The 12,123-nt window shown below is 48.1% G+C and overlaps 1 protein-coding gene across 1 annotated transcript in view; it reads left to right on the top strand.

The window, feature by feature from the left end:
• Positions 1-12,123, top strand: part of myo15aa (myosin XVAa) — a 224,886-nt gene that overhangs the window by 33,558 nt on the left and 179,205 nt on the right. The window contains exons 14-16 of the mRNA XM_068056767.1: positions 131-262; positions 8,207-8,332; positions 11,693-11,770. Of these exons, the coding sequence (XP_067912868.1) occupies positions 131-262; positions 8,207-8,332; positions 11,693-11,770 (336 nt within the window). The remainder of the gene's footprint in view (positions 1-130; positions 263-8,206; positions 8,333-11,692; positions 11,771-12,123) is intronic.

Raw genomic sequence — 12,123 nt, 5'->3', positions numbered from 1 at the left:
CTAGAGTGGGGATGGAGAAAATTACAGGGAAACATGAAAATTATTTGGAATCCAACTGCCCAGTTTTGTAGACCAGGTTTATTTTCTTCGTATTTGACTGATTTTAGCTCCATGTATTTTCCTTTTACAGGAGGAGTATATCAGAGAACAGATTGACTGGAAGGAAATTATTTTCAGTGACAACCAGACTTGCCTCGATCTTATCTCACAGAAGCCTCATGGGATCCTTAGGATACTGGACGATCAAAGCTGCTTCCCACAGGTCGGAGGGATGTGTTGCACAGCCACTCCTGCCACTTGTTAAACACTCAGCCATAGCCTGTTAGAGGGGCACAGCTTTAAACTATCTTAAAGATCATGCTTCTTCTCAGCCTCTCTCTCTCTCCCACTGGCTCAAATTTTCTCTATCAACCAGTCTTGCTTTTGCTCTGTGTGCAGGGTATATCTGTGTTTCTAGTCATGCTGCGTGAGCTCTACCCCTCCATACTGCTCAGAGGAAGTTAAAAGCATACACCTGATTTACTAGGTCTTGGCAGTGGTGCAGAAAACAACGTGACAATTGACTTCAATTCTTGGGGTAAACAGGGGGTAGAATTCCTACTCCTGTACCCAAATGAGAGTCAGCACCTTCAGGAACTGTATACAGTGAGAGTCAGCTCCTTCAGGCATTGTACCCCAGTGAGAGTCAGCTCCATCAGGAACTGTACCCCAGTGAGAGTCACCTCCATCAGGAACTGTACCCCAGTGATAGTCAGCTCCATCAGGAACTGTACCCCAGTGATAGTCAGCTCCATCAGGAACTGTACCCCAGTGAAAGTTACCTCCATCAGGAACTGTGCCCCAGGTAGAATCAGCTGCTTCAGGAACTGTACCCCAGTGAGAGTCAGCTCCTTCAGGCACTTGACCCCAGTGAGATTCAGCTCCTTCAGGAACCGTATCCAGTGAGAGTCAGCTCCTTCAGGAACTGTATCCCGTGAGAGTCAGCTCCGTCAGGAACTGTACCCAGTGAGAGTTAGCTCCATCAGGAACTGTACCCCAGTGAGAGTCAGCTCCATCAGGAACTGTACCCAGTGAGAGTCAGCTCCTTCAGGAACTGTATCCAGTGAGAGTCAGCTCCATCAGGAACTGTGCATCAGGTAGAATCAGCTCCTTCAAGAACTGTACCCCAGTGAGAGTCAGCTCCTTCAGGAACTGTATCCAGTGAGAGTCAGCTCCTTCAGGAACTGTATCCAGTGAGAGTCAGCTCCTTCAGGAACTGTATCCAATGAGAGTCAGCTCCTTCAGGAACTGTATCCCGTGAGAGTCAGCTCCGTCAGGAACTGTACCCAGTGAGAGTCAGCTCCTTCAGGAACTGTATCCAGTGAGAGTCAGCTCCTTCAGGAACTGTATCCAGTGAGAGTCAGCTCCTTCAGGAACTGTACTCCAGTGAGAGTCATTACCTTCAGGAACTGTACCCAGTGAGTGTCAGCTCCGTCAGGAACTGTACCCAGTGAGAGTCAGCTCCTTCAGGAACTGTATCCTGTGAGAGTCATTACTTTCAGGAACTGTACTCCAGTGAGAGTCAGCTCCTTCAGGAACCGTATCCAGTGAGAGTCAGCTCCTTCAGGCACGTTACCCCAGTGAGAATCAGCTCCATCAGGAACTGTGCATCAGGTAGAATCAGCTCCTTCAAGAACTGTACCCCAGTGAGAGTCAGCTCCTTCAGGAACTGTATCCAATGAGAGTCAGCTCCTTCAGGAACTGTATCCCGTGAGAGTCAGCTCCGTCAGGAACTGTACCCAGTGAGAGTCATTACTTTCAGGAACTGTACTCCAGTGAGAGTCATTACCTTCAGGAACTGTACCCCAGTGAGAGTCAGCTCCGTCAGGAACTGTATCCAGTGAGAGTCAGCTCCTTCAGGAACTGTATCCAGTGAGAGTCAGCTCCTTCAGGAACTGTATCCTGTGAGAGTCAGCTCCGTCAGGAACTGTACTCCAGTGAGTGTCATTACCTTCAGGAACTGTACCCCAGTGAGAGTCAGCTCCGTCAGGAACTGTACCCAGTGAGAGTCAGCTCCTTCAGGAACTGTATCCTGTGAGAGTCATTACTTTCAGGAACTGTACTCCAGTGAGAGTCAGCTCCTTCAGGAACCGTATCCAGTGAGAGTCAGCTCCTTCAGGCACTGTACCCCAGTGAGAGTCAGCTCCATCAGGAACTGTGCATCAGGTAGAATCAGCTCCTTCAAGAACTGTACCCCAGTGAGAGTCAGCTCCTTCAGGAACTGTATCCAGTGAGAGTCAGCTCCTTCAAGAACTGTCCCCCAGTGAGAGTCAGCTCCTTCAGAAACTGTATCCAATGAGAGTCAGCTCCTTCAGGAACTGTATCCGGTGAGAGTCAGCTCCGTCAGGAACTGTACCCAGTGAGAGTCATTACCTTCAGGAACTGTACCCAGTGAGAGTCAGCTCCTTCAGGAACTGTATCCTGTGAGAGTCAGCTCCTTCAGAAACTGTATCCAATGAGAGTCAGCTCCTTCAGGAACTGTATCCCGTGAGAGTCAGCTCCTTCAGGAACTGTATCCTGTGAGAGTCAGCTCCTTCAGGAACTGTATCCTGTGAGAGTCAGCTCCTTCAGGAACTGTATCCAGTGAGAGTCAGCTCCTTCAGGAACTGTACTCCAGTGAGAGTCATTACCTTCAGGAACTGTACCCCAGTGAGAGTCAGCTCCGTCAGGAACTGTACCCAGTGAGAGTCAGCTCCTGCAGGAACTGTATCCTGTGAGAGTCAGCTCCTTCCGGAACTGTATCCAGTGAGAGTCAGCTCCTTCAGGAACTGTACCCCAGTGAGAGTCAGCTCCATCAGGAACTGTACCCAGTGAGAGTCAGCTCCGTCAGGAACTGTACCCAGTGAGAGTCAGCTCCTTCAGGAACTGTATCCAGTGAGAGTCAGCTCCTTCAGGAACTGTACTCCAGTGAGAGTCATTACCTTCAGGAACTGTACCCCAGTGAGAGTCAGCTCCGTCAGGAACTGTACCCCAGTGAGAGTCAGCTCCGTCAGGAACTGTACCCAGTGAGAGTCAGCTCCTTCAGGAACTGTATCCTGTGAGAGTCATTACTTTCAGGAACTGTACTCCAGTGAGAGTCAGCTCCTTCAGGAACCGTATCCAGTGAGAGTCAGCTCCTTCAGGCACGTTACCCCAGTGAGAATCAGCTCCATCAGGAACTGTGCATCAGGTAGAATCAGCTCCTTCAAGAACTGTACCCCAGTGAGAGTCAGCTCCTTCAGGAACTGTATCCAGTGAGAGTCAGCTCCTTCAAGAACTGTACCCCAGTGAGAGTCAGCTCCTTCAGGAACTGTATCCAATGAGAGTCAGCTCCTTCAGGAACTGTATCCCGTGAGAGTCAGCTCCGTCAGGAACTGTACCCAGTGAGAGTCATTACTTTCAGGAACTGTACTCCAGTGAGAGTCATTACCTTCAGCAACTGTATCCAGTGAGAGTCAGCTCCTTCAGGAACTGTATCCTGTGAGAGTCAGCTCCTTCAGGAACTGTATCCAGTGAGAGTCAGCTCCTTCAGGAACTGTACTCCAGTGAGAGTCATTACCTTCAGGAACTGTACCCCAGTGAGAGTCAGCTCCGTCAGGAACTGTACCCAGTGAGAGTCAGCTCCTTCAGGAACTGTATCCTGTGAGAGTCATTACTTTCAGGAACTGTACTCCAGTGAGAGTCAGCTCCTTCAGGAACCGTATCCAGTGAGAGTCAGCTCCTTCAGGCACTGTACCCCAGTGAGAGTCAGCTCCATCAGGAACTGTGCATCAGGTAGAATCAGCTCCTTCAGGAACTGTACCCCAGTGAGAGTCAGCTCCTTCAGGAACTGTATCCAGTGAGAGTCAGCTCCTTCAAGAACTGTACCCCAGTGAGAGTCAGCTCCTTCAGGAACTGTATCCAATGAGAGTCAGCTCCGTCAGGAACTGTATCCCGTGAGAGTCAGCTCCGTCAGGAACTGTACCCAGTGAGAGTCATTACCTTCAGGAACTGTACCCCAGTGAGAGTCAGCTCCGTCAGGAACTGTACCCAGTGAGAGTCAGCTCCTTCAGGAACTGTATCCAGTGAGAGTCAGCTCCTTCAGGAACTGTATCCTGTGAGAGTCATTACCTTCAGGAACTGTAGCCCAGTGAGAGTCAGCTCCGTCAGGAACTGTACCCAGTGAGAGTCAGCTCCTTCAGGAACTGTACCCAGTGAGAGTCAGCTCCTTCAGGAACTGTATCCTGTGAGAGTCAGCTCCTTCAGGAACTATATCCAGTGAGGGTCATCACCTTCAGGAACTGTACCCAGTGAGAGTCATTACTTTCAGGAACTGTATCCTGTGAGAGTCAGCTCCTTCAGGAACTGTATCCAGTGAGAGTCGGCTCCTTCAGGAACTGTACTCCAGTGAGAGTCAGCTCCTTCAGGAACTGTACCCCAGTGAGAGTCAGCTCCTTCAGGAACTGTATCCAGTGAGGGTCAGCCCCATCAGGAACTGTACCCAGTGAGAGTCATTACTTAGAGGAACTGTACTCCAGTGAGAGTCATTACCTTCAGGAACTGTACCCCAGTGAGAGTAAGCTCCTTCAGGAACTGTACCCCAGTGAGAGTCAGCTCCGTCAGGAACTGTACCCAGTGAGAGTCAGCTCCTTCAGAAACTGTATCCAGTGAGAGTCATTACTTTCAGGAACTGTACCCCAGTGAGAGTCAGCACCTTCAGGAACTGTCCCCGAGGTAGAGACAGCATCTTCAAGAACTGTACCCCAGGTAGAATCAGCTCCTTCAGAAACTGTACTCCAGTGAAAGTCAGTACCTTCAGAAACTGTACTCCACTGAGAGTCAGTACCTTCAGGAACTGTACCCCTGTGAGTGTCATCACCTTCAGGAACTGTACCCGAGGTAGAACCAGCATCTTCAAGAACTCTACCCCAGGTATAATTAGCTACTTCAGGAACAGTACTCCACTGAGAGTCATCACTTTCAGGAACTGGATCCAGTGAGAGTCATTACCTTCAGGAACTGTACCCCTGTGAGAGTCATCACCTTCAGGAACTGTACCCGAGGTAGAACCAGCATCTTCAAGAACTCTACTCCAGGTATAATTAGCTACTTCAGGAACAGTACTCCACTGAGAGTCATTACCTTCAGGAACTGTACCCAAGTGACAGTCAGCACCTTCGGGAACTGTACCCCAGTGAGAAATAACTCCTCCAGGAATAGTACTCCAGTGAGTCAGCACCTTCGGGATCTGTACCCCAGTCCGAATCATTACCTTCGGGAACTGTACTCCAGTGAGAGTCAGCACCTTTAGGAACTGTACTCCAGTGAGAGTCAGCACCTTCAGGAACTGCACTCCAGTGAGAGTCAACACATTCAGGAACTATACCCCAGGTAGAATCAGCTCCTTCAGGAACTGTACTCCAGTGAGAATCAGCACCTTCAGGAACTGTACTCCAATGAGAGTCAACACATTCAGGAACTATACCCCAGGTAGAATCAGCTCCTTCAGGAACAGTACTTCAGTGAGTGTCAGTACCTTCATGGACTGTACCCCAGGTAGAATCAGCTCCTTCAGGAACTGTACCCCGGTGAGAGTCATTACTTTCAGGAACTGTACCCCAGGTAGAATCAATTCCTTCAGGAACTGTACTCCAGTGGGAGTCAGCACCTTCTGGAACTGTACCCCAGTGAGAATCAGCACTTTCAGGAACTGTACCCCAGTGAGAGTCAGCACCTTCAGGAACTGTCCCCGAGATAGAGCCAGCATCTTCAAGAACTGTACCCCAGGTAGAATCAGCTCCTTCCGGAACTGTACTCCAGTGAGAGTCAGTCCCTTCAGGAACTGTACTCCAGTGAGTGTCAGTGGCTTCAGGAACTGTACCCCTGTGAGAGTCATCACCTTCAGGAACTGTACCTGAGGTAGAACCAGCATCTTCAAGAACTCTACCCCAGGTAGAATTAGCTCCTTCAGGAACTGTACTCCAGTGAGTGTCAGTAGCTTCAGGAACTGTACCCCTGTGAGAGTCAGCACCTTCCGGAACTGTACCCCAGTGAGAAACAGCTCCTTCAGGAACTGTACCCCAGTGAGTCAGCACCTTCGGGATCTGTACCCCAGTGCGAATCATTACCTTTGAGAACTGTACTCCAGTGAGAGTCAGCACATTCAGGAACTGTACCCCAGGTAGAACCAGCATCTTCAAGAACTGTGTCCCAGGTAGAATCAGCACATTCAGGAACTATATCCGGTGAGAGTCATTAGCTTCGGGAACTGTACCCCAGTGAAGGTCATTACCTTTGGGAACTGTACCCCAATAAGAGTCAGCACCTGCAGCAACTATACCCCAGTGAGAGTCATTACCTTCGGGGACTGTACCCCAGTGAGAGTCAGCACTTTCAGGAACTGTACCCCAGTGAGTGTTAGCTCCTTCAGGAACTGTACTCCAGTGAGAGTCAGCACCTTCAGGAACTGTACCCCAGTGAGTGTTAGCTCCTTCAGGAACTGTACTCTAGTGAGAGTCAGCACCTTCAGGAACTGTACCCCAGTGAGTGTTAGCTCCTTCAGGAACTGTATCCCAGTGAGAGTCAGGTCCTTCAGGAACTGTACCCCAGTGAAAGTCAGCACCTTCAGGAACTGTACGCCGGTGTGAGTCATGTGCTTCAGGAACTGTACCCCAGGTAGAACCAGCATATTCCAGAATTGTACCCCAGGTAGAAGGTGCTCCTTCAGGAACTGTACTCCAGTGAGAGTCAGCACCTTTAGGAACTGTACCCCAGTGAGAGTCAGCACCTTCAGGAACTGTACCCCAGGTAAAACCAGCATTTTCAAGAACTGTACCGCAGGTAGAATCAGCTCCTTCAGGAACAGTACTCCAGTTAGAGTCAGCACCTTCAGGATCTGTATCCAGTGTGAGTCATTACCTTCGGGAACTGTACCCCAGTGAGACACATTACCTTCAGGAACTGTACCTCAGTAAAAATCAGCTCCTTCAGGAACTGTACCCCAGTGAGAGTCAGCACCTTCAGGAACTGTACCCCAGTGAGAGTCATTACCTTCGGGAACTGTACCCCAGTGAGAGTCATTTCCTTTGGGAACGGTACCCCAGTAAAAATCAGCTGCTTCAGGAACTGTATCCCAGAGAGTCATTACCTTCGGGAACTGTACTCCAGTGAGAGTCAGCTCCCTCAGGAACTGTACCCCAGTGAGAGTCATTACCTTCAGGAACTGTATCCAGTGAGAGTCATTACCTTTGGGAACTGTAGCCCAGTGAGAGTCAGCTCCTTCAGGGACTGTACCCCAGTGAGAGTTAGGTCCTTCAGGAACTGGAGCCCAATGAGAGTCAGCACCTTCAGAAACTGTACCCCAGTGAGAGTCATTACCTTCGCGAACTGTACCCCAGTGAGAGTTAGGTCCTTCAGGAACTAGAGCCCAATGAGAGTCAGCACCTTCAGGAACTGTACCCTAGTGAGAGTCATTACCTTCAGGAACTGTACCCCAGTGAGAGTCATTACCTTCGGGAACTGTACCCCAGTGAGAGTCATTTCATTTGGGAACGGTACCCCAGGAAAAATCAGCTGCTTCAGGAACTGTATCCCAGGGAGTCATTACCTTCGGGAACTGTACTCCAGTGAGAGTCAGCTCCCTCAGGAACTGTACCCCAGTGAGAGTCAGCACCTTCAGGAGCTGTACCCCAGTGAGAGTCAGCACTTTCAGGAACTGGAGCCCAATGAGAGTCAGGTCCTTCAGGAAGTGTACCCCAGTGAGAGTCATTACCTTCGGGAACTGTACTCCAGTGAGTGTCAGCACCTTCGGGAACTGTACTCCAGTGAGTGTCAGCACCTTCAGGAACTTTACTCCAGTGAGTGTCAGCACCTTCGGGAACTGTACTCCCGTGAGAGTCGGCACCCTCAAAAAGGGATGAGATCTAATTGGGAATGGGGCCACAGAAGTGACTGCCTTTGTGGATCAGTTTTCTTCCTGATCTTCACTGCGAATTCCAGGGAACCCCTGCAATTTACAAATTGAATTCTGGACAGGAAAATACATGCCATCAACAGCAAATCTTAAGCCAAATTAACCAGTTTTTCAATAGGGGTGATCTGTTTTAGCCTGTAAATTCTTCCTATGTGTGACTGCTGGAATGCTGTAGGATTTGCTGAGCCTTTGAATGAACTGGCAATGTGGCTTTAACACTCTGTTCTTTAAAAACAGGCAACTGATCATACCTTCCTGCAAAAATGCCACTATCATCATGGCAATAACCCCCTGTATTCGAAGCCAAAGATGCCTCTGCCTGAATTCACCATTAAACACTATGCTGGGAAAGTGACATACCAAGTAATTATCATACTTTACTTAATCAGCTCACCTCATCATTGATTCACCCTGTTGTTGAGCGTAAAGGTCAGGTCCTGTCATTGAGTGTAAAGGTCAGGTCCTGTTGTTGAGTGTAAAGTTTGTGTCCTGTAGTTAAACATAAAGCTTGGTCCTGATGTTGATCATTTCCCCCCAGCAGCTGTTGTGCATGAAGTTCCAAAAACCAATTGATGAAGAAAGGAAACCGAGGGCAGGGGAATGATTCACAGAGGTGGAACTATGCTTCCACCAATAACTAATAGTAACTCGCTGAAATTGCACCGATAACTAATAGTAATACTGATAACACTGAGATTCCCCTCATAACAAACAGAAATACAGTAACTCATTGATAGTCTAAATGCAGTGAGTTATAGATGTAATGGCCGGAATTCTACGCCTGCCCAACAAGCCAGATCGTGGCGGGGGGTGGCATAAAATGAAGTGGGAGGCTTTCCCGACCCACTCCTGCCTCTGCCCCACTTTACGTAGGGCGGGGGGTGGTCGGAAAACAGCCTGCCCACCCCAAGCTTATCAAGGCCCTTAAGTGGCCACTTAAGGGCCTTCGCCCGCCTCCATGTGGATTTTGCGCATGGCAAGCGGGCGTCCTGGAGCCGGGAAAAGCCGCCTGGGAAAAGCAGGTGGCTTCTAATCGTCTCGGCAGGGGGGCCCTGCTTATCGGCCACAGGGTGCCCGATAGAGGACCACCCCCGCTACCCCAACCACCCCCGACCCAACACACCCCCATTCTCCCCAAACGACCACCCTTGCTTCACCGGGGTCCAACTGATTACCCTCGGCGAGGCAACCAAACTTACCTGGACTTCCAGCTCCATGTCTTCCTCGGCAGTCGGCTGGGCTGCAGTCCCAGCAGTGGCCACTGCTCCCGGTAGTGCTGCTGGGACTAAGAACTGCTGCCCCGCTGATTGGCCGGCAGCTCAACGAGGCGGGACTTCCTCCATCAAGCAGGTGGATGTCCCATCTCGGAACAGTTAAAGCCTGGGGACTCGTAAAATGTAGGTTGGCTCCCCAGGCAAGGCGGAAGCGGGTTCTCCACTGACTTTTCAGTCGGTGGACGGCTCCTGTCCGCCCAACGTGACATCCCGACCAATGACTCAATATCTAACCAGTAACAAGTAGTAATCCTATAACCCAATGATATTCACCTTATACCAACAGCCAAAATCCCCCTACACTGCAGAAAGTGTTGTCAGACTACACCACTTTTAACAGGTCTCATCTCTCTCCATCGCACCTCAGACTCTGGGTTTGACAGGCTCTGTGTGAAGATCGTATCTCTGGAAGCCTCAGTCAGATCAATTATCAGAGAACTATTAGCAGCCATTTAGAAAGCAGGCTGCCCACAGTCTTGGCAAGAGATGATTTGTAGTGCTGTCAATGTTGCAGTAAAGGAGGTGGCGGCAGCAATGATATTGGACAGGATAAAAAATAGATAGAAGAGGTACTAAAGATTGACAGTCCTCAAAGTAGAAGAGGCACCCTGTCTGGATAGGATGTAATCTATGTTACTGTGGTAAGTAAGGGTGGAAAGTGCACAGGCTCTAGCCACAATATTTCTCTCCTTTTTAGATTTGGGAGTAGTGCTGGAGAATTGCAAATGTTACACTCCTGGTCAAAAAAGGGGAGAGGGAAAAACCTGGCAGTTCAAAAAACGATTATCTGAGACAAAGTTAATTGGCATTTGGAAAAGTGTGGGCTAATAAATGAAAGCCAGCACCAATTTGTTGAAGGAAAATTGTTTAAGAACCTAAGGAATAGGAGGAGTAGGCCATACAGCCCCTTGAGCATGTTCTACCATTTAATAAGATCATAGCTGATCTACCTCAAATCCATTTTGCTGCCCTATTCCCATATCCCTTGATTTCCTAAGTTTTCCTAACTTGATTGAGTTCTTTGATGAAGTGATGGAGCGAGTTGATGAGGATAATGCGGTTGATGTTATATATATGGACCTCCCAAATGTGTTTGGCAAAGTACTACGGAATAGACTTGTTAGCAAAATTGAAGCTTATGGGACTAAAGGGACAGTGGCAGCATGGATACAAAGGGACAGAAAGCAGTGAGTAATGTTGAACGATTGTTTTTTAGACTGAGCAACCTACTGGGGTTGGTATGAGGAACTCTGCTCTTTTCTATATAAATATGTGACTTGAACCTGGGTATACAGGGCATAATTTCAAAAGTTGTAGATCATATGAAGTTCAGAAAGAATGAAGATAGTAGCAGACTTCAGGAGGACATAGACAAACTGGTAAAATGGGAAGACACATGGCAGATGAAATTTAAAACAGAGAAGTGTGAAGATGCACATTTTGGTAGGAAAAATGAGGAGAGGCAATATAAACTAAATAGCACAATTTAATGGGCACGCAGGCAAAGAAAGACCTGGTGGTGTGCGTACACAAATCTTTGAAGGTGGAAGAAGAAGTTGAGAAGGCTGTTTAAAAAGCATATGGAATCCTTGGTTTTGTTAATAGAGGAATAGAGTACAAAAACAAGGAAATTATATTAAACTTTTATAAATCACTGGTTAGGCTTCAGCTGGAGAATTGTGTTCAATTCTGGACACTACACTTGGGAAGATGTCAAGGGTCTTGGAGAGGGTGCTGAAGTGATTTGCTAGACTAGTACCAGGGCTATGGGACTTGAGTTATATGAAGAGACTGGAGAAGCTGGTGTTGTTCCCCTTGGGGAAGAGAAGGTTAAGAGGAGATTTGATAGAGGGGCTCAAAATCATGAATAGTTTCAATAGAGTAAATAAGGAGAAACTGTTTCCAGTGACAGAAAGGTCACTAACCAGAGGGCACGGAATTACAGTGATTGGCAATAAAAACAAAGATAACAAGCAAACAGTTTTTACACAGTGAGCTGTTATGATCTGGAATGCAGAGCCAGAAAGAGTGGTGGAGGATGATTCAACAGTAACATTCAAAAGAGAATTGGATAAATACTTGAAGGAAAACATTTGCAGGGCTATGAGGAAAGAGCAGAGGAGTGTGTCAATTGGATAGCAGCTTCAAACAGCCGGTGCAGACACAATGAACAAAGTAGCCTTGTTCTGTGCCATATCGTTCTATGATTCTATCAAATAGATTCAGGGATGGTGAGTGGTGCAAATAGACTGAGGAGGGGTGGGGAAAAAAAGGAGGAATTTGACGTGAGGAGATTAAATAACTGAATGGATCAGACAACATCTGTTATACATGGCTTGTTGTGAGAAGCCAATTTGCAAGATAAATGGTCTTCTCTTACTTCATGCTTTCTTGTTTTGCAATGGGGCTGAGCAGATCTGCTTTTCTTTAATGTTTCTATTTCTCACAGGTCCACAAATTTATTGAGAAGAATCATGATCAGGTTCGGCAGGATGTCATGGAGTTGTTTGTCAACAGCAAAAGAAAGGTGAGTTGGCGAGATTTATTTGCCTGACAGCTTCAACACAATCCATTGCTTACGTGTAGCTGCTTTTAGTGGCTGTTGTGGAAAATTCTTTGGTCCTGATCATGCCAAGAAATATCAGAGATGATGGAGAAATGTTTGGTCAGACCACCCTGCCGAGTGGACACATGTTAGCTGTCAGGTGGTGTGCCACTTACAATGATCGGCTATACCCTGTACTGACAGGTCTTAGTTAAAAGGTCCTGCAGCCTTGAAAGCAAATGTCTGAACAGTGATCTGAAAAATTACTTGTAACTGTGAGGGTGGTACATGGGATCACAGACTAATAAGAGCCATACTTCGGATTTATGTCAGAA

The sequence above is a fragment of the Heterodontus francisci genome, chromosome 24 (genome assembly GCF_036365525.1).
Source record: "Heterodontus francisci isolate sHetFra1 chromosome 24, sHetFra1.hap1, whole genome shotgun sequence".
Lineage (NCBI taxonomy): Eukaryota > Metazoa > Chordata > Chondrichthyes > Heterodontiformes > Heterodontidae > Heterodontus > Heterodontus francisci.
Note: the sequence above shows the minus strand (reverse complement) of the source record. Positions and strands in the feature narration are given on the sequence as shown.